General features: G+C 41.1%; 1 protein-coding gene across 5 annotated transcripts in view; it reads right to left on the bottom strand.

Annotated features, from left to right (window-relative positions):
• Window positions 1–22,947, bottom strand: part of ALK (ALK receptor tyrosine kinase) — a 313,946-nt gene that overhangs the window by 57,996 nt on the left and 233,003 nt on the right. For all 5 annotated transcript variants that reach the window (XR_005818022.1, XR_005818023.1, XM_040550717.1 and 2 more), the window contains exons 6-9: window positions 22,315–22,446; window positions 12,726–12,857; window positions 10,567–10,667; window positions 1,344–1,513 (exon numbers count right to left, since the gene is read on the bottom strand). Coding sequence is in view for 3 of the 5 variants with exons in the window: in XM_040550717.1 (XP_040406651.1) it covers window positions 1,344–1,513; window positions 10,567–10,667; window positions 12,726–12,857; window positions 22,315–22,446 (535 nt within the window). In the remaining 2 variants the exon portion in view is untranslated. The remainder of the gene's footprint in view (window positions 1–1,343; window positions 1,514–10,566; window positions 10,668–12,725; window positions 12,858–22,314; window positions 22,447–22,947) is intronic.

Raw genomic sequence — 22,947 nt, 5'->3', positions numbered from 1 at the left:
GAATGAACCCATCTGTCTTTCTCTGTAAGTAATGGGGAAATAAGGATGTCGAAACCTTATACATAACAGCACTGTATATCAGCTGGACCTGTGATTCCACATGAACCACTACTAGCCTGGTTCCTAAGATCAAAGTATTCTCTGTCTGACTGTGCAACCAGAGAGAATTTAAAGAAAAGCAGTAGTATAAGAGTACAGAATAATTCAGGTAAAAAACATTCCCATGGCAACATTAGAAAATAAGTCACATAAATAATAATGGCAAAATATACCATTCTTCAAAGTAAAGGGAATGAAGGGAATGAAGCAACTAGGTATTTTTACAAATGGTACTTCACCATTGACTGCACAATGCAGATATTTTTTAAATCTTTGACGCACGCATATTAATTATACATTCAGGACGAAAGCGTTGGCAGTGTCCTTGTTGTATTTGCAGCCCACATGCATCCCCAAGAGCCAGCAAGATAAAAGACATATTCATACAATGTTTGTTCTATTTTCTTATGAGGGAAACTATCCCTTAATGAAATCCATTATTTCTAGGGCGCATATTCCCCAAAAGACAAAGGACACCCGTGCTCATGACATAGACTGTAGATGCGTCTTATCGCCTAAAGACCAGGCAGCGGGAGGTGAAGTATGTTTGTGTCTTCTCTGTAAAGATCATAGGCCAGAGGATACACAAAAAGTAAACAACAAGAAACAGATTATTCCTTTAAAGCCGACTTGTAAGAAACAGCTAAAACAACACTCTGTAAATAAGCATATGCTACCAGATAAAACTTTTATGCTTAAAGCCAGACTACAGTCATAACTGAGACCCCTTCATTAAGCTTATCCTCCTGTTACAGCTAACACGAAGGTATTCAGAAGCATCCTTGTCTTGATTTTGCAGCAGGTTCTTCTTCCCATCTCTTTCACCCTCAGATCTAAAGGTATTGGACACTGAGGACTTTGATATCCAGAAAAAAATATGAACTATGGAGCTCACGTCAACTCTAACAAATCACATAAGAGGATCAAAACATGCTACTTAAATAATATATGAGGACAATAAGTATCTCCAGTCGATGAAATGAAGACACATAAGTTTAAGCTCTTTGTCGTAGAACACCCAATTTCAGAATAACCACCATTCAGGAGTTTTAAAATTCTGTGTTTGCTCTAACTACTCAGAGTTTCATTCCCTGGCTGTAACAGAATATACCTCCCAGGAACAAAGCAGTTCTTCTCCCTGAGGAAACTATTTTTGGGAGTGATGTTGGCCATTTTCATTGCCAACTAGCTAGTGATGAAGTGACTTATCATCGAGAAGGAGTATGATGAGGAGAGACTCATACCTATCCAGTATATCTGGGAGAGGTAAGATCAACCACTGCCATATTCCCAAACCTTTGCTGTTAGCTGAATGCCATAATGTCCTGCTCTGCTCCTTCCCTGTCTTGTTCTCAGCCAGCACCAAGGATATATTTCCCAGCAAGACACCATGGATGAGCCATGACATTCGTAGCTAGAAGAAAGAGAACACAAGAGATTAAACATCACAAACATTATCCAAAAGTTAACAAAATTCCCAACTCTTCTTTAATTTCTCTGTTTTCTAATCACCAAGAAGTCAATTCTCTCCCTTATGTCCATGTAATCCTTTTAGAAAACTTCAGTTTCACCACTGATGTAGAAACCTGTAATACTTAGTATATGCTATTTACTATTGGAACTAGTGGCCTTTCTTTTTGTTAAAGTTGAGTCCAAAACATCCCTGGTTTTGCTTTCACATACATACTGTAATTTTACAGGGACGAGTTAATACCTCTATTATCCGCACTACAGAGATCACTCTCCCCTTAGATGCCTAAGAGTTTCAAGTTAAGGCAATTACGCAAGTTAAGACTGATTATGTGACAAAACACCAAAACTCCTGTTTCAAGAAAATTTCAACTCCAGAGAAGAGCAAGGTCTTGCACTTGTCCTGCATGTGAACTCCGCTGTGTATGGAAGTGAGGGAAGATGATTTTCAGAGTCAGAACTGATATAATGATATGATTGGATGTGTTTGCATAGCATTTTGTTGCAAATTGTGCATAAGCTATTGCAATTTTTAATGGGGGGCTCTCTCCTTCTCATTTCTCTAATGGAAGAGGAGGGATCTCATGATCATGACTAAACTTTAGTAAAAAATTTATAAATCTACTCTTTGATTCTTCTTCCTCCTTGGTCATGGAATGCCCAGAGTCACTTTGTGATACAGCTAGGGAAGGGCTGAGTTCATACCCGCAAGTTCACCAGAACCAACACTGGTGAAAGAGGCTGCTGACAAAGGTTTGTGGTATAGGAGGCTGATGCCCACAGACTTCAGGATATTTGCATGGATATTCTTAAATGTTAGTGCACACGTGGCCTTAATGTCAGGTGACAATCAAGATTAAAGAACCTGATGGGCGTTTTATATTCCCTTCAATACCACTGGAATACCTTTCAGAACTGCTTAAGTCCTTTCCCTTGAGAAAATATATCAGGACTTATCTTTTTTTTTTTTATAATATCTTTGGAAACAAGACAATGAACAGGCTGATGCTAGTGGACATGTAAAGTATTCAACCTATAGTAGGAAAAACAACTCCTCTTATTGACTGTCCACATGTGAAGCAGTTTTAGTACCCCAATGCCAACCCTACTGTAACACCCTATGTGAAATTTCTAATACAGATAAGTTGGGACAATTTCACTGTTCCATTTTGACAATTCAAAATTTGAGAAGTAAAGCCTTTGAAGGTCCTACTACACAGCGTCTTTCAGACTTCTGTCTCCTCTGGAGACCTGCCAGACAGTGAGAGGCAACATCTACATGGTCAGAAGTGAGAAAAGAGCAAGCCTTTGATAGCTATTAATGTAACACTAGAGCAAAAGCTGAAGCAACTGATGAATTGGAATTGATGCCTTTGCACACATGTCAGCTGTTTGAAGGAAAGGAGTAGCTGGCATTAGATGTGGGAGATCAGCTCACTGGCAAAGTGCAATATGCAGACTCTAATGAACTGGCTCTGAGTGAATCGTCTGTCTCTGTGTCCAAATGGGCATTCCTGGCTATGATTTCTATGGCTTCTAAGCTTAACAGCAGGGCAGTCTGGGTCTTTTCACACCTGCTGCAGTGAACCAGAGCAGATGATGAGCTGGATGCCATAGTAAAGACTTCCGAATGGGGCTGGCATTCACACTACAGAATACAGCATCAATGATGGCAGGTGGTACCATATACACAATGAATCCTGTAAACAGTGCATTTGGAAAAATTGTATCTGGGCTGTTGGTGGCATATCCCTAACATTATACACCAAACATCTGCCCCTGTCTTAAACTAGCAGCAAAATAGAAGCTAGAAACATCATTGAGAAATTAATTAACCATTACAGGTGGACACTGGCTCAATGGCGCTTTGCTTTCTGGCTTTAGAACCCACCATAACTGATGATTAGCTGTTCATATGCAAACACTCTGACTAAGTAAATGAAACACTGTAAACTGATTTGAGCAAAATTAAATGGAGAGAGAACTCACAGTTAAGACAAGCATATTGTAGCAAAACTTGGGGCACATTGCCCTGTACTGCAAATATGGTCTATAAAGATGCCTTCCTGAGAAGCCCCTTAGCCTCTGAGTTTGTGGAATATCTGAACTGACAATCAAGAGGCTCAATTCATCCAAGAAAGAACATTAATCCTCATCAGTATCAACAGGGTTTTTCAGGTTTAACAGAGAGGTCAGGAAAAACAATGAGGGTATAAGCTGCATAATTTCAAGACCATGCGAGAAATGAGCAAGACTTGCATTTTATTTTTGTATGCTCAAAAGAAGGAAAATACCAAGAACCTTCTGGGTTAGGTTTGGGCCTGCTTACACCTGTGAGTCTACTTTAGTTAGAAATATTTCAGGTCTTACCTGGCAGAAAAAGTTAAATGATTTCCTGTAGCAAAAATAACCAAAGAAAAGGGAAAGAGATGAACATGTTTAGAAGAGGGCCCAGGGTAAAGTATTTCTAAGACAGAGAAAAGCCGCTATCTGTCAAGGGAAAGGAGGGACAGATGTGGTGAAGGGTCTGGAACACAAGTCCTGTGAGGAGCGGCTGAGGGAACTGGGGCTGTTTAGTGTGGAGAAGAGGAGGCTCAGGGGAGACCTTACTGCTCTCTGCAACTATGGGAAGGGAAGGGAAGGGAAGGGAAGGGAAGGGAAGGGAAGGGAAGGGAAGGGAAGGGAAGGGAAGGGAAGGGAAGGGAAGGGAAGGGAAGGGAAGGGAAGGGAAGGGAAGGGAAGGGAAGGGAAGGGAAGGGAAGGGAAGGGAAGGGAAGGGAAGGGAGGGGAGGGAGGGGCGGGGAGGGGAGGGGAGGGGCGGGGAGGGGAGGGGCGGGGAGGGGAGGGGAGGGGAGGGGAGGGGAGGGGAGGGGAAGCTTGGAAAAACACCTCATAATTAAATAGGAACTGAAGCTGCAAGTTGGAATACAGTTTACATACAGTTAGACAATGGTTGCCGACACTTTTGCCAAGTCTCAGTAAGATCTGTACATGAATATGAAGTGTGTTTGAGGCATGAAGTTTATCACATTGGGAACACTGTTTTTCTTACTAGCAAGGAGAAATGCTTGTACAGAACAATACAAGCTGAGTCATCTATCTGAACTGCTGAATGATTTTGGCTTAAGAAAGATGACCAAAACTTCTTGCTCGTTTTCTTCTCAAGATTAATAACTGTGCATGATCAGTCTCTTGTAGTCTGCCGAGCCTTCTGCTTTTGCTTATAACTTAAATATGCAAGCAAAAACCTTATGTAAATGATAAAATGGTAATTAAACTGATCTGATTATGTAGTTTTAAAATATCTATGCAGGATAGACAAGCTTATAACTTTAGAAGAAATTCCCATGCTATTTATTCTCATTTATTATTCATGTTTACTTTTATAAAATCAAGAACTGAATAAAAGCGCCTTAATTTCTGGAAACAAACAAACAAACAAAAATAAAGACAACATGAAAAGAGAAAGAAAGAGAAAAATGTTGTAATTTTGCTTCCAAAGTACTGTGGAGTGAGCAAGCCTTCAAGAAATTTCAGATATTATAGGTCATCCAATGATACAGAAGCAAGGTGTCAAAAGAAGCAAGAAACAGTTTCTGTAAGAACAGAAACAGTGACTCAGCTGCACAAATATTTAAAACCAGCAATTTAAAATAAAAAGGATGATAACATTTTGCAAAATAAAGCACATGAAAGGCTGTGCTAGAGGCATACCTATATTGCATTTTTTCATGCTCACAAATGTTATGAGTCAATGTTATTAGCATGTACCCTTCTAAGTTACGTAAAACTCAAGGAACAGAGAGAAAGAGACACACTTTGCAGGTGCCATCATGTGGCTCAGAATGCACTCAAGGAATGATTTCTATTATTCATTTACATGCTTAAAAAATACATCACTTTTGCATGAAAAAGAAAACTGAATTATTAACCACAGAGCATGAAATCCATCTTTCATAACCTGACTGAGAGGGCAAACTTCTATTACACTCTTTTACATCAACACATTATGTTCATTTTCTAGAGAGACTATGTTTAAGTTCAAAAAGTTATTTCAGGTTAAAAAGAAGTCTGGCTCAGCTTGGTACTTTTTTACACAATATAATGGTGGCTTTCATGAAATAGCTAGTTGAAATGTCAAAATTGCATCAGAAAAACATTTCATTATTTTAAAAATGGCCAAATGCACAAAGTTCTTTTACTATCACAGGGATTCTGTGATTCTCTGATTTCCACTCAGAGGAGGGAAATGACACCATGAAGAAAATGGGAGAATAACAATATTTTTTACTGTTTAGTCTTTATAAATTCTGCCTTTAAATAAAGTCACTATTTGGATTAATTCTTTGCAGTTTATGTGCCTTCCTGTGCTCAATTACAAGTGCTATTTTTTCTGATGAACTTTTACATGTGGGATAAAAAGATTGTCAGTTTTGATTACTGTGACTCTGTCTGGTTCCTGACGCATTTTCTGGGCTTTTTGTTGTGTCTCCCCTTTCTGGCAACTTCAGGGTAATGGAGCATCGCTTCACGGACTATGTGTACCACTTCCTACATTCCCCCAGGATTTACTAGAACTGCCAGTTTCCCTCTTCTGTATGAACTGGGCATTAAACACAGTTATTGGGTCAACAGGCAATGGACTCTACTGAATGTGCAGCATGAAAAAGATAATGAAGACTGTCTGGTCTGCGAACAAGACAAATTCTTTGAAGCCAGGATACTCTAGCCAAGATTTAATAAAACAACAAAAAGAAAAACGAACTGAACCAAGAAGAAAGAGCAGCATCACAGACTAACAGCTCTGACCTGCCAACAGCACTGAAGAACAAAGAAAATGAAAACATAAAGCTGCTCAAAAAAAAGCAGGAGCAAAGTCCAATACCAAGCAATATACAAAGTGCAAGGCAATTCCAAACGTGTGGGAAAGTACAGGTTGTCTTTGTTACTCTATCTGCTGCATGCATTTTTACTCTGTTCTCATCTTTTGATGCATGTAGGGCAGTACAGAATAGTCAGGCTGGATTTTTCCCTTTGTGAGTTAGAGAAGCATCATGCAGGCCATGGGAAATGCTTGAGGAGCACGGCTTACAAGCAGCCCAGCATGTTCCTGGTGACTGAGCTCAAGATGGGGAGTGCACATCATGGTATAATACAAAGATTAAGGGATGTGCCTGTCCTGTACTCAGAGGCAATACCTATGTTAAAGATCATCCAGGCTCTGGAGTCTCCAAGTGCTTGCCCACCACTGCTGTAAACAGCCATCCAGAACCTCAGCAGGGAAGGCGTTCAGATCAGTCCACCCCAGTGTCTCCAGGGTGCTAGCAATCATTTTCTCAAACTGCTCAGTCTTCTCTGTTGCCAGTCTAACTATCACAGTGGGAGATTAAACAGTCGGGTTGAGAGAGAAAAATGAGCCTGAAGCATTAGCAAACTCTTTGTGGCTGGCACCCACCATGGACAGTTTTGTTTGGCTGTTTCCTTATCAGCATTGAGTCCTGGTTCTATGGATATTTGGCCAGATGAGAGATCCACCCTCAGCATAGTAAACACTACTGCAGCAGGGAATGTTGCTTACGCTGAGGTTGAATTAATTTCTATGTACAATTCAGGCTAAAAAGCAGGGTGTCAACATTTGCTATGGTGGATGTAATTGTCTAACATAGGTGGATACAGTACAGGCAAATTAACAGTTAAGGGAAAAAATAGTAGCTTCAGGAAACAGTGGGGCTAGTAGTGCCCCAGAGCTTCTGTGTAGCAAGGAAGGAGGGGAATCAAAATCAGCAAACTGTGGATGTCTGTTGGCCTCGTTGTTGTTCTCACACTTGCCGCATAAGGACATATGCTAAAGGCAGGTAAGCTCTATGCACCTAAGCGAGGTGAGTGAACTGTGTAGCTGGGGCAGCATATTCAACCACACCCCCAGGAGTTCAGCTGAACTGGCCATGATGATAATGGGGTAGGCATAAGATACAAGGAGGGAGAGAGATGTGAAATGACTGGCCTGAGGACAGCCTCCATCATTTGTGTATATCGGTGCAGAATGTGAATCTGAGGTGAATCTATCTTTTGTACTGAAACAAGCTGTCAGAACTAACCACTATGGTAAGTGAACTTGCAAGGACAGCAGGCAGATATTTAAAGGAGTGAGTAAACTGGATCAAATACAAGAGGGAGAGCAAGTTTATGGCTTGCTCTGACTGTGGAAGAATAAATGTGTCTCATTTGTACACACTTGATGAGATCCCTTTACCACGCGAGTCATGAGCGAGCTTTGTCAATGGAGTTTCAGTTGCCAGAGAACCTGTCCTGGTTGTGACATGTCAGGTGGAGCTGTCAGCAGTGACACATAGAAGAAAAATAATCTTTTAGTGCCTGACCTTGAGCTGGTTCAGTCGGGAATTGATTGAGGGTGAAAAAATACAGGACAGGATTATGGTATTTTCACAGCCTCTTTTCTGACCATAATTTCACTATACAGAAGTCAGTTGGCATCTATTGTTGGAATAAGTGCGTAGGGGGGAATATCTCCTTTCTCCTCTTGTGTTACACTGAAAGGTGGAATTAAATTATTCTGCTCACAGACAGATTGTTCCAGTAAAATAGAATTTGAAACCACAAGGGGCTCATTGAGAGGAGAAGCTTTTACACTATATGAAAATGCAAGAGACAAAACCCTTGCCAAACTCCTTTACTCTTTATACCGACAGCTGCAATGCTGGATGTGTCTGGATGCCTTTTAAGTGCCAAGGGGAGTGACAGAGGTGGGATGGCATGTTAGCAGATGAAATACATGGCAGCTTCTCCCCTGATGGCAAGTTTAATTATCTGCACTGTTGTATACACAAGGAAAAAATATACACATATTGGGAAATCATTCACTCTGCTTCCTGTGTCAGGTGGATTATGAAAAACACGTAACTCCTGTTGGTCAGAACAAAGTCTTAAAATGTTCAGAACCTGCATATGTCGTTGTCAAAGAAGGGAGATAAAACAAAGTAGAATGTATTTCCTAAAGAAGGAGGACATGGATATATCAAGAGAGCAAAAACAGTTGTGCTTAACTGTATGAAATGAGATACACAACAGAAGTGAACCAAACCAAACTTTAAGCCAAAGAAATACTCTCTCCTTCTATGTATTTTCATTCCAGAGGACTTTCTAATGCATCCATTTTTGTCCTCTCTGCATTTTAAGATCAGTGGAACAGGGAGGGTCTGATCCTTTTGTCTGTTTAGTACTTGACCAACAAACAAAAAACTACCTTGTTAGGATCAATTTTCCCAAACAACCCTGCTCCAGGATCCAGAAGCTTCTGTGATATGTCAGAGTGAGCATTCAAGGTGAAATGCTCTAAGTCACTAGCTGTGACTCAAAATCAAGTTGGAAGGGGGGGCACAGCCAGGACAGCTGACTGAGACTGACCAAAGGGACATTCCATCCCATATGGTGTCATGCTCAGCAATAAAAGCTGGGGTAAAGGAGGAGGAAGGGGGGGTGGGTGTTTGGAGTGATGGAGTTGGTCTTCTCAAGAAACCATTATGCATGATTCCCTGCCTCCCTGGAAGCGGCTGAACACCTGCCTGCTGATGGGAAGCAGTGAATCAATTCCTTGTTCTGCTTTGCTTGTGTGTGTGGCCTTTACTTTACCTAATAAACTATCTCAGCCCGTGAATTCTCACACTTTTATCTTTCCGATTCTCTCCTCATCCCACCCGGGGAGAGTGAGTGAGTGAACGGCTCTGTGCTGCTTAGCTGCCTGCCAGGGCTAAACCACAACAGCAGGGTTATCTGGCAAGCCTTGATATACTTGTTTAAGTTGATGTCTAATGACTGTAAATAGTTCTTCTTCTTGAGTAAGAACCTGTTTCCATTCTATATGAATTAATCTCTGCAGCTACTAACTTGAGCACTCCTAAGAATAAGGCCTATGTAAGGATTGGGAGGTGTGAGGTGCAAGCTTCTTGAAGACCTGCCAGCTTGAATCCCAGCCTGAATGCATTGTATTTTCTGAGTGGCTCTGGAGTAGTCCTGAAGCCAATTTTTTCCTGGATCTTGCAAATGCAATGTTTGTTCATGCGGTAAGCTTCTTCCTCTTTGCATTAATGCAATGCTGGCTGCCATACCTTTAGCACATACACCTAATTATGAAGATTGCTAATACATCATCTGAGATCATACAATCAGGACAACACATGCCAAGCTTTTCAGAGAACATTTTGCAGCATTTCAAGCAGATAACCACATCTTTTCCTTTCACCTACTGGTATTAATTAAGTATATTTCATAGATAAACCATTTGTGAAAATGTCTGCTGGTCTACAGATCAGTGCCTATATTTGAAAATGAAAGGGAAACAAGCTGCTGGTATGTAAGGAATTCAGATAGCTATTGTTTCACATTAGTAGAGTAAATTTAGTGAAGCTTTAGGCCACAGCATGAGCTGTACGACACCTGAACCTGGTATGTAATGGTGATTGAGCAACAGTGAGAGGCATTGTGGGGGGGCCTGGGTGGCACCGATGGGGAAGTGGGGGATGTGCGGACCAGGGATGGCACCAGATCAGAGCCTGCCCCGATAATAGAAGCCACCCTGCCTTGAGAGATAACAGAAGCCATCCAGTCCTGGGAGATAACAGAAGCCATGCTGCCCTGCAATAAAGATCCACCAATCTGAAGGAACACAACATATATGTGTTATGAAGAACTGACTGGACTATAGGGGATGAAACAAAGATTCTACAGGTATAAGAACCCAGGGAAAATTTTGAGCAGGGTTCCTCCTTGGAGGCACCCAGCTCGAGCTGATATATGGGTACCATTAAATTCTTGCTGCTTTAACTAAATGTCCACTCTTTGAATGAGTTCTGGATGCCTGGGGAGACCCATTCTGCTAGGGGAAACAATGGAATCCCCTAACAGAAAACCAGAGTTAGACACACTAAAACGCTTTGTAAAAGCTTGATATGCAAAAGAAAATAAAACATTAGGACTTGCCTCACAGGGGGAGTTCCTCAAAGGAGCTGGAAATGCAGTGCTGGTCACTGCAGTGCTTGCTGCTGCTGGTGCTTTGCTGGTGTCAAAGATCAGCCCACAACCTGGATAAAAGAGCAGGAAGAAAGTCAAACTGCAGCACTCACCTTCTGGTTCTGGGGCTTGTGAAACCTTTCTAAAATCTATGTAAGCTGGCTCCTACTACAGCAGGACGCCAGACAGCAGAAAGCTTTTTTCAATTTATTAGGGATGCAGTTTCACCTACCAATTTGGCATACTCAGGAAACATATTTAAGCAGTCTGACTACCTTCCTCTTACAGCTATTTTCTGTTCCTCCATGACTTCATATTCCTTGCAAGTGTGAATAAGAAAAAGAATCTTTTATAAACAAAGAGTAACATGGAAACAAATATTTACATGGGTCAAAACAAAACAAAACAAAACAAAACAAAACAATGTCATAATAACAGCAGTGTACTATTAATGCAGCTTGAGGTCCCTTTAGTCCTTTAATCATTTGTTGTAACCAGAGGAACTGGGATGGTTTCACCCAGATGGACAGCTAAACTCCACCGGAACTGTAAAGACTCATAGGTTGAGATAAGGATAATTTAATTAAAGGGAAAAGAAAGAGAAGAAACAAGCAAAGGCCACAGGTGAGCAAAGAGAGAGAAAATTATTCTCTGCTTCCCATCAGTGAGTGACGTTTGGCTATGTCTTGGGAAGCAGGGCCTCAATATGCATAGAGGTTGTTTGGGAGGACAGATTTTTTCATAACGAGAGCCCTTCCTTCTCCTTCCCCTTTCACAGCTTTTTTTTGCTGAGTGTGACATATGGAATATTCCTTTGGTCAATTTAAGGACAGCTGCCCTGGTGATGTTCCCTCCCCATGTCTTGCCTACCCCCAGCCTATTAGCTTTGGGGGGGTTGGAGGGAGTCCTGATGCTGTGCCAGCATTGCTCAACAATAGACAAAACATTGATGTCATATTAACACTGTTCTAGCTACAAGTGCAGACCACAACACTACATGGGCTGCTGTGAGGAAAGTCAACTCCATCCCAGCCAGACCCAGCACAAGAACAAGGGCAGTAGTAACACTACAGTTCTTCCTTGGCAGCTCTGGATGGAAAGGTGTTTGTTTGTACTACTTCAGCTCTGCCCTCCAGCTCAGGAGGGTGCCATTACTTAGAGCCTAGTTATTTGGGCTTACATTGAAAATGCCTCTACAGCACAGACAGATCACAAATCAGCAGCACTTTATTGCAATCTCCCCATAGTTACCTCTTTCTGGCACTTTACTTTCTTGTTTACCTATGCATCAATTTCTTTGTGGTCTGCAATACCTTGGGCTGAGCCATCAGCTGGCATAAATCAGAACAGCTGCTTGTAGCCTACACCAGTTCACATAAAGGTAGAGAATCTCACTCTTCATGTTTAACTCTGGGTCTAACTTTGGAAATCAATGCTGGGATTATACACCATTAACTCTGCTGTTATTATGGTATCCCTTTAGATTCTCTGTGCCTCAGCAATAAATGTCTTCTATGATTTACATTACTGCATTAGAAAAAACTTATCCTGGCAGGCAGTCTGTTTGTCAAAACTCAACCAGCAGTAGTTCAATGACCAAGGTATAAACCTTCAATGGTTGTATGAGTCGGATTAGAAATGAACTCCTGGAATTTGGGTAGTGGAAGCAAATACACAGTAGTTACACATAGAACTGGAACTCAAGGGACAACAGAGCAAAGAGAAGGAAAATTTAGAAGTCTGTATGAGGGAAAAAAGAAGCAGAACAGAGCAATGGAAGAGGTAAATCAGAAAATCAGAAAGAAAAAAAAAACCAGATCAATATGGTAGTGGGGCACAAAGATGAATACTTTATGGGAAGTTTTTTAGAAAGGGTCATGACTACTCTTTCTGGTGTCAGTCTTGGAAACCTGAGGTACCAGTCTGTACCCTCAAGATAAGAAGTGAGCAGGATAGCCTTTTGCTCAAAGCACTTGTAGTAGAAAGGTGGGTTTTGTTTCACTGGAGGCTGAATATATAATCACACAGGAAAACGTGACACGTGTTTTATTCCATCTCCCCGCTGTTTGCTTATCTTTTTTTTGCTTTCTGCCATCCATTCTCTACACTTACTATTTACTCTCACATACCTTCTACTGAAGGAAAACGATTGTAGTCTGGACTTCCAATTCGCCATGGAGACGCGTGGGACGCTGATGAGCTGTGCATCCAGCCACAGTCCCCTTCTTCAAATGAACAGTAAAAGCCAGGGGGAAGTTTTTCTGAAAGAAGGAGCGACACACACATACAGAATAACCCAGATGAGCTGTGGATGAGATGCCTGAGCACACAGAGAAGCTTACAATTCTGACAGGGTTGTCCAGGGACGTGCAGGCAACCCCACGGCTACTCAGTCCTTCTTTGTGGAGTCACACTTGTGCCTTACCATACAGAGGGTGGTGCTGAGGGAAGCAACCCCTAGAATAAGTGACTTCCCTCAAAATTTGACAAAACCAAGTAGGAGGACATATTTTAGTAGACACTGTGGGGTCTCCTAAATACCTGGTTTCCACAGCCAGGGAAATCTTGGACAGTGATATTTCCTAACATGTTTCCTTTCCATGTCTCTAGCTGTCTCTAAGTCAGCTCAGCTCAGCACTGTGGCCTCTCCTCTTTGTGAATGCTGCCTTTAATGGAGTAAAGCACTAAATCTTTTTGTGCTTCAATTTTTGTACCTGTGGGTCTGTTTGGTGAGATGAATGGATGAAAAGAGAACAGTTTATTTTAAGTAATACTTTCAGGATTTGAAGCCCACTCATTCTGTCACTAGCTTGTGATTTCAGGCATGTTTCCAGCTCCAAACAATAAAGACACATTATCTTTTTGCCTTTAAATTAACTGGTTTTAAAGTAATAGTCATCTCATTCAAAGCAACACATAACTTCACGCCTTCTCCATCTGTGCACATCCCAAGTTCTTCTTACAAAATGTGCAAAGCACTACTCCTTTTGCCCTGAGATGTACACTTACATTGCCACAGGTTAACATGCTCTATTCTGCCACAACTCACTCATTTCCTTGAAAACTTATGAAATCATTTTTCTCATCATCCTTAATAAACATGCATTGCCTCTACTGCTGTCAGGTTCTACCTTTGCATTTCTCTCCTTTCACATGAGGCCAGATTGTGACCTTATTAAGTAATTTCAGCAGAAAATAAAGCTTGTAAAACACCATGTAAAATCACTACCACTATAATGTGATTTCACTTTTAGTGAATAAATAATGATCTAGAATACAAATTCTGCACTCAGGGTGAGGCTGACAACTCTGCCACATACCAGAAAGCTTCCCAGTGGTAAAAAGGGCACAGACTGTCTTATATGGGGAAAAAGGTAGAGTACAAAACTGGCCTGGGAGAAAAAGATGCAGTTTAAATATAGAGTTACGTTATGCATTAAAGATGCTAGAAGAGAAGCAAAGAAGAGTGATCACTCCTTATGTCCTGCTATATACACTTACCAGTCCTTGGACCTGGCAGCACAAAGCCCCTGAACATGCATACTCAGTGGGGGTGGTCTTTCCTCCAGTAAGCAAAAGAAAACTGCTCTGATGACCAGAACTAGCTATAAAAGAGATGATGATATTCTTGACTTCTCACAGCTTTTACACCATTATGTACTCAGCTCTGTGCTAGCTACCAGTGTAACCCGTATTTATTTTCTCTGTCTCTATTCCCCTCAACTTCCCCTAAAACTGTCTTTGTTGGTTTTTATTTTTTCTTGAAAGAAAAGAAAATGAGACCAGAAATCTGTTTGAAATTGCAAGACAAAAATGAAATTTCATGTGCGAACACATTATAAAACCATATATCCAGGAAATTAGTTTTTCCTTTCAACTGCTTTCCAAAGTCAGAGTAAAAATTTCTTGACTTACAAAGAGTAGGATAGACTACAAACTCCTAAGTTTGGCCAGGTTACACCAGCAATTTCATTAGCTTTCCTATGAGAAGAGGAGGTTCCTGAACTCAGATTTTTTCATGATTATGAAGACAACTTCAGAGGGAAGAATTCTATCCATAAAGTGTGTGCCAGACAATAAGGCACCAGTACCCAGACCCCAGATAATTCAAGATGTTTACATCTCATCAGAACTCTCTGACTGAGGTTGCAGGTCGATTAAATAACTGCTCATAGGGCCTTAGCTCTGATTTATGCATAGAATCATGGAATGATTTGTGTTGGAAAGGACCTTTCAGATCATGTAGTTCTACCTTTCCCTCCCGCTCCCCCCAAATGGCAGGGACACCTCCCACCAGACCAGGTTGCCCAAAGCCCCATCCAACCTGTCCTTGAACACTTCCAAGGAGGGGGCATCCACAGCTTCTCCGGGCAACCTGGTTCAGTGCCTCACCACACTTCACAGTTAATATCTAATCTAAACCTGCCATTTTTTAATTTAAGACCATAAACCCCTTTTTCTGTCACTATGGTCCCGGAAGAAGAGTCCCTTCCCATGTTTCCTGTAGGTCCACTTTAGGTACTGGTATGCAACTATTGTCTCCCCAGAGCCTTCTCTTCTCTTGTCTAAGCAACACCATCTCTCTCAACCTATCTTCACAGAAGATGTGCTCCAGATTTCTGATCATCTTCACCACCCTCCTTTAGACCTGCTCTAACAGGTCCATGTTTCTCTTATGCTGGAGGCCCCAGAGTTGAATGCAGTACTCAAGATGGGGTTTCATAGGAGTGGAGTAGAAGGGGGAGAATCAAATCCCTTGACCTTTCTGCACTTCTTTTGATGCAGCCCAGGATATGATTGGCTTTCTGGGCTGCAAGCACACATCTCAACAGGCAACTCCTTGGACTACGCTGAGAAAAGACCTGGGGAATGCACCTGCATTGTCTAGACATGGAATATTTGATTTTCTAGGAGCCTGAATAACAGTTCACTTCACAGAGGTGACTGAGACAAATGACATCTATGGCTTTTTAGTAAGGCCAAAGTTGAACCTGGAACTTGACATAGAGGTGACAGCCACGTTTTACTGTTTTATTTTCCACAGTCATGCAAATCTGTTATGAAAAGATCAAAACTTGTACTTGTGTTGAGGGTTTTTTGAGCTTTTCTTTTAAAATGTCTCCAAAATCATTCAGCCTAGTCTTTAAATGTAGAGCGGTTAAGCTGAGAGTTGCTTCCCTGTGTTTTATCACTCTGCAGAACTTGATTATATTTCATTGTGCAGCCTCAGGCTGAGATCCAGAGAAAATGACAAATTATAATGTGCCCTGAATTCCTACTGAAACAGCTTGTCTTGGTGTCCAGCTGAATTCATTTCATGGTCCTATGTTATCTAGGATGATGTAAACATATCAGAGCAGCAGGAGGAGTCATCTAAGTAGTAATCCCTGCCTGGAGGCCAGAAAAAGCTTGCTGTAGATGAACAAGTAAGGACATAAATAAGAACCTATTACTTTCCCAGAAAATTTGATTCCTCCTCCACAAATTAATCTTTTATGAATTTTCAGATGTCTTGAACACTGCTCTATCTTGGAGGCCGGTCACTAGTGGTGTCCCTCAGGGCTCAATAGTGTGGCCAGTTCTCTTCAATAACTTTCTCAATGATCTGGACGAGGGGATTGAGTGCACCATCTGCAAGTTTGCAGATGACACCATGTTAGGTGCAAGTGTTGATCTGCTTGAGGGTAGGAGGGCTCTGCAGAGGGATCAGGATAGGCTGGACCAATGGGCAGAGGCCAACTGTATGAAGTTCAAGAAGGCCAAGTGCACTTGGGGCACAATAACCCCATGCATTGCTACAGGAAGAGTGGCTGGAAAGCTGCCTGGCAGAAATGGCCCTGGGGGTATTGGTCAATAGCCAGCTGAATATGAGCCAGCAGTGTGCTCAGGTGGCCAAGAAGGCCAACAGCATCCTGGCTTGTATCAGACATAGTGCAGCCAGCAGGACCAGGGAAGTGATTGCCCCTCTGTACTCTGCTCTGGTGAGGCCGCACATCGAGTACTATGTTCAGTTTTGGGCCCCTTACTAGAAGAAGGACATCGAGGTGCTGAAGCATGTCCAAAGAAGGGCAATGAAGCTGGTGAAGGGTCTGGAGAACAAGTCTTATGAGGAGCGGCTGAGGGAACTGGGGTTATTTAGCTTAGAGAAAAGGAGGCTCAGGGGAGACCTTATCACGCAGTACAAAATACCTTAAAGAAGGCGATAGTGAGGTGGGGATTGGACTCTTCTCCCAAGCAACAAGTGGTAAGATGAGGGGAAATGGCCTCAAGTTGTGCAAGGGGAGGTTTAGGTTGGATATTAGGTGAAATTTCTTTACTGAAAGGGTTGTGCGGCATTAGAACAGTCTGCTCAGGGAAGTAGTCGAGTCACCATCCCTGGAGGCCTTCAAGAAACAGGTAGATATAGAACTTAGTAGCATGGTTTAGTGGTGGACTTGTTAGTACTAGGTTAAAGGTTGGGCTAGATGACCTCAGAGGTCTTTTCCAACCTGAATGATTCTATGATTCTGTGATCTTACTTTATATACATACAGCACCTATGATTCCATGTGTTACTGCTTCACAAAGATCACTTTGGCTAGCACTTCTTTATCAGCATGTACTCCTCAATTTTCTGAGTGCTTATACTTCAAATTCACATTAGCGTAAACACTGCACTGATGAGGGAAAGCTAATCTTACCGTATTATAAAATCAACTAAAGCAGGGGTCAGCAGTTATACCTACTGAAACCTGTCATGCTGGATATTATCACCAGTGACAGAAACTTCAAAAGATTTAGAACTCATTAAGAGTAAGATGCAGTTTGTGGATGGGGGACTGAGGATAGAGTAATCCGATCAGACTGAAGCACTATGAGAATGCAAGTCTCTGCTTTTCTTTGAGTGAGAAAGTACAAAGAAGCTGTAGGGTGTTAAACTTGTTCTTAACCAAGTATTTTTAAGACTTCGCAATGATTTTAAAAGAATGATTTTTTAAAGTTAAAAACTTTAACTCAGATTTTCCATCCTTTAATAGCAAGAAAAAATAGCAACTGGAGTATTTTCTGATGCAGATGGAGCAGGTTCTCTATTGTCTGGCTCTTGACTCAAAACCAGGTGTAAATGAACAGGTACTATAGTTTAAAATTCAGGGTGAAATTCCAGACATGTATTATAAAGGATGTAAAAGTAAAAGACTACTCATCTGTGTATAGACCTTTACCAAATGTAAAGATGTAAAATGTAGGAGAAAATTGCAGAAGGCAAAAAGATCACCTACTCAAACAATTTAAAGAAGCACATGAATCTTAAACATGAGTTTGTTTTCAGTGGCTGTCTCTGTCCTAGCAAAGTTGTCTGACAAATTCTACCAGAAATGAAGCATAGAAAGGGAAAATACAAATCAACACAGTACACAAAGACTTTTCCTTTAATGCTGGAAGGCATTGCTAAATTCAGAACTGCCAGTAGTTAAAATTCACTGCTAGAGGTGCAGGTTTTGATCAAGAAAGGAACAAAAGAATTTGTATGCAAGACAGGAATCTTAAGAGAGCACTGCAATGCAACAGGTTGCTACACTTCATTTTGCTTGCAGGGAGACTCTGCTGGGCTGTATCTACCTCTAGGACATAAATGAATCAACTGTTTTTTGCATGGAAAGTAAACTGGCTCCTGTAGAATTAATTATCCTTTTTTTTTTTTTGGCACTTGCTCATGTTACTCATGTTATCACAAATTCAAACTTTATAGTTTCCTATTCTAGCTGCCATCTGTTTCTTGACAGATGTGTGTGCACTCCTCTGACTATACAGAGTTGAAGCTTGAGTCACTGCTAATACGAATCTGATAGTAGTCCTTCCTATCTTACCTGTTACCGTGATTCCATTTTGTTTAACATTCTTAAATATTTGTTGAGGCAAAGAGTGAAAATTAAAGTGATTATGAGATCCATCTGAAAGGCGGAGGACATTATTTTCAATTTCTCTTCCAGGTGACGTTCATAAAATGTGGAAGAGCAACAGCAGGAGAGAATGAGTAACCCTTTTTCAAATTGTATGTTCCAGACCACACTGTCTTGGAAACTTTCAGTGGAAACCAGAAGTATGGGTTCAAATTCACTTAGAGAGAAAACAGGATCAATGCTGGGTTTGTCATGTCCTGGGTGAATCCTGTAAGCTGTGGGTCTCCAGATAATAAATATACTATCATCATTTCAATTTAGTAATATAAATATTAATATATCCATAACTTTCATACATGCTTTGCCTGATTAACCAATATTTTCCCAGGCTGTTTTTTTTTGGTGAAAACAAAACCTGAGCAGAAAGCATGATAGTTTTAGACTAGTTAAAGAATGCACTTTTTTTTTTTCTGTAAAACTTTTACTTTTGCCTAGACTTGCTGCCCTGCAGCAAAAGATTCTTGAACCAAAAGCAAATACATTGTTACCTACAAAGAGAAGTACCAAACTACTGAAACAATTTCTCCTCTTTGGTAGTGCAGACCTATATCAGTAAGTATTAATAAAGAATGTGACTTTTCATCTGTCTTGTACCATACCAGGTATACTACATACATGATTCTCTGCTCCACTGGGAAAAAACACATCTGTTTTTTTTGCAGTAAGTTGTGATTCATAATCAGGAATTTACTAGTAAAGACATAAGACCACCACTATCCAAAGTCTTAATGTGTGTTTGCAAAGTATGCTCCTGCAAAGTAATTTCCAGTGAGACACTTCTATGAGTCTGTAAACTTTTTAAATCTGATCACAGATCAACACAGTTCGGCACCTATTTCTACATCTGCGTCTTTGAAGCTGTCTTTTTCTCCTGTGAGAATAATTGATTATGACTCAAACAGCAACATGTTTTTCTCCAGGGGTCACCCCTGTCTAATTTTACATTCTCTACAAAGACTAATTGGTTGGATGCAGAACAAGCACTATGACTTTTCATTGGCTATTGGGAAATAAAGAGATGTTAACAAACAGCAGGCTTTAGGAGATATTTTTCAGCTAAGAAACATGAATAAAAATCAAGTGATAGGGAAAGGGAAAAGGAAAGAGAAGGGGAAGGGGAAGGGGAAGGGGAAGGGGAAGGGGAAGGGGAAGGGGAAGGGGAAGGGGAAGGGGAAGGGAAAGAAAAGCATTTAAACAGCTAAAAGACTGGAAGGAAAAACAAGAAAACATCTTTTTTGAAAAACAAACAAACAAAAACTACATTCTTTTTTTTTTTACATGACCTTTAGTTAATGGTAATTTTAAAAGCTCTCCCCTCAGTTGCAAGCATGGCTACTTCTTTTTCTGACAGCTCTTTTGTGTACGCAGAAGTGCTTGGGAAAACCCTTTCCCTGCTTTATATATCTGAATCACTTCTTGTCGCACTTGCAAAAAGCTGATGGAAACATCCATGTTGCTCAGAACTAAAATGACAAGTGAAATGCTGAAAGATGACATATGTTTTGTGCTGGGTTGCCATGCAGATGTAACTGACATCTAAAACATTAGATTATTTTTCTGTTTTGTGAAAGAAGTTTTATGCCAATGATATTCAACACAGCAAAGAGGCAAAATCAGAGAAAGCAGCCACAGAACTGAGCAGGTTTTATGTGGCTAAGCAGACATATCCACAACAAAGCACTTGCAAGCTAAGGGTAAGCCTGTCTCTTTTGTCTCTTGCAGTGGAAGATGGTGCCTTTTGGGCCTTTTGGCTGGGAGAAAGAAGTCTCATTGCCAGTACCTGTGGTTTAAAACAAGCCATGTGGTCTTCTCCTCAAGCTGGGGACTGACATTCTGCTAAACAGGCGGTTAAATATCTTCCGCTTTTAACCTCCTCTGTATTTTCAGTAAATTCTTTGCCAACATAGCCGTAAGCGCTATACTGCTTCATGCCAATAGCTATGGATGAATGCTGCATACATGTCTAAAAGGCAACAAAACAAACCCACATGGACAGCGTATGTGAAAGCAGGACTGGTCACCCTACCACTTGGCTCACTATGGGATACAGCCTGGCAACTAACGGCAAAAGCAGAGCCAGACTCTTTATTTGTGAATACTGGTAAGACAATAGCCACAGGTGTACCCAGTGTTTGAAAATAATAGGCAAGCATGTTCCGTGAGGCCTGACCTATTCTGTGGTGGTATTTAGTTTGCATCTGTGACTAGTACAACTCTACCTTGGAGCTCTACTCTTCCCACTAGCATAGACTTCGCTAGTATTACCCTCACAAGGCAGAACCATTTATAGCGGATAGACATGACTGTATATCCAGACATATATCTGATCCATTTTAAATAGTGGTAAATAATATGTCTCTGTACTTCCAATGAAATGACAATGCATTCAACTTACTCATTAGCATAATTCACTAAGTATTTTTAATTAAAATGTAGAAAATAGAAATACCATTATGAAGTCTGAATATGAAGATGATCAAAGGACTGGGGCACCTCTCCTGTGAGAAGAGGCTGGGAGAGCTGGCCCTGTTCAGCCTGGAGAGGAGGAGGCTCAGGGAGGATTTTATCAATGCCTATAAATACCTGAAGGGAGGGTGCAAAGAAGATGGAGCCAGGCTCTTTTCAGTGGTGCCCAGTGACAGGGCAAGAGGCAGTGGGCACAAACTGGAACACAGGAGAGGTCCGTCAAAGCATCAGGAAGCACTTCTTTATTGTGCAGGTGACAGAGCACTGGCACAGGTTGCCCAGAGAGGCTGTGGTGTCTCCCTCACTGGAGATGTTCAAAAGCCATCTGAACACGGTCCTGGGCAACCTGCTGTGGGTGTCTCTCCTTGCGCAAGGGGGGTTGGATCAAATGCTCTCCCGAGGACCCTTCCAACCTTAACCATTCTGTGATTCTGTGACTCTTTTTTAGATCTCTGCTGTAAAGTTCTTAGGCCAAAAGGTTTTGATACCAGTAATATGAAGCATTATTGGTTCTAAGCAGCTGCAAGACAGCAGTGATGACACTGTTTCTGTGGTTAACTACATGGCTAACAAACCACCACTCCTCAATATCTGTAGACTGACAAAGGGAAACACAATGGAGGTAGAACACATAAAAGTACAGAAAAAGAGATAAGGCATTTTCAAGATGGTTAAAGGATGGTCCTAAAGTATCTAATTTAAGCAACACATTTACAGAAATATTTAGGCATAGAACTTTTTCAGAAAATGCAGATTGCTATCTAGGTTCTGATCTATGTTATTCAATTACTGACTGCTGAAGAGAGGACCAAAAACAAGCGTAATTACAAAGACACAGGAGTAGAAGCTGGTCACAGACAACCTCCTGCCTCTACTCATTTTTCTTACCTTGGAAGTTTTCTTCTTGCTCTTCCTTCTGCCACATGCTGATTAAGGGCACTACATTTTGATTAAGGACACTAAAACAAGCTACATGTTTCATTATTCTATAAGGCATGTAGCTATTTAAGCTATTCTTTCTTTCAGTTTTTGATCAGGATTTTGTTAGATGAAGCACTGAGAGCAACTTAAGAACCTGTTGCAGAACTAATGAAGGCCGGTACAGAAACATACTGAATGGTCCATTCTAGGCAGACATTCAGAGAAAGTGCATGTGTTGTGGAGGACACTGGTCTTTTGACAGCACCAAATTAGTTCATTACTACTGAAGTCTCAGGCATTAAAATTCAAAACAATCTGTGCTTTTGGAAGCAGCTGTTCAGCTTCTCTCAGAAGGAAAAAGGACATGGCCTGGGGGTCTGGATTTACTCACTGCACATATCTCCCTCATCTTCTCCCTCAAGGCAGTCTCTGATGAAGTCACATGCCTGGCCCAGCCTGATCGATGTACCATTCCAGCAGATGAAAGAACCCTCCAAAGCCATTTTTGAGACAGAAGCAGATCCTAGAGAAAAAGAAAACAAAAGCCATTTCAGGTTACTGAATTGTCTTTCTCCAAGCCAATAGGCCATAGGATCCTGGATAACACTGAACAGGAGAAAAACCTTGTGAAACCCCCTTAGTCCACTAATTACTTGATAAAGTAATTATTTTATTTTTGTTCAACCTGTTTGTCTTGCCAAATACCTAACAGTCCACCTAATGCAGAACTTAAGTTCTTCATGCATGTCTGTCATTTTTATTTGGAAGGCAGCTCTGAAACTTGAAACGCGGGTTGAAATCCTACAGCCTGCTCTATGATATTTCTCAAGAATTACATGATATGCATGATAGATTTTTAATTGTACGCAAATTTACTGCTAGACTGACAGTCCTGAAGACTGATATAGTCTCTCTCTTGATCAGAAATAATGTATCTACTTGGCCTGGAAAGAATACTAGCTTCTATCATACCCTCCTGTCAAAATGTATTACCTATGACTTGGATGTATCATATCCTGATATT

This window comes from Cygnus olor, chromosome 3 (genome assembly GCF_009769625.2).
Source record: "Cygnus olor isolate bCygOlo1 chromosome 3, bCygOlo1.pri.v2, whole genome shotgun sequence".
Lineage (NCBI taxonomy): Eukaryota > Metazoa > Chordata > Aves > Anseriformes > Anatidae > Cygnus > Cygnus olor.
The sequence above is the reverse complement of the archived record's forward strand: the minus strand, read 5'-3'. Positions and strand labels throughout refer to the sequence as shown.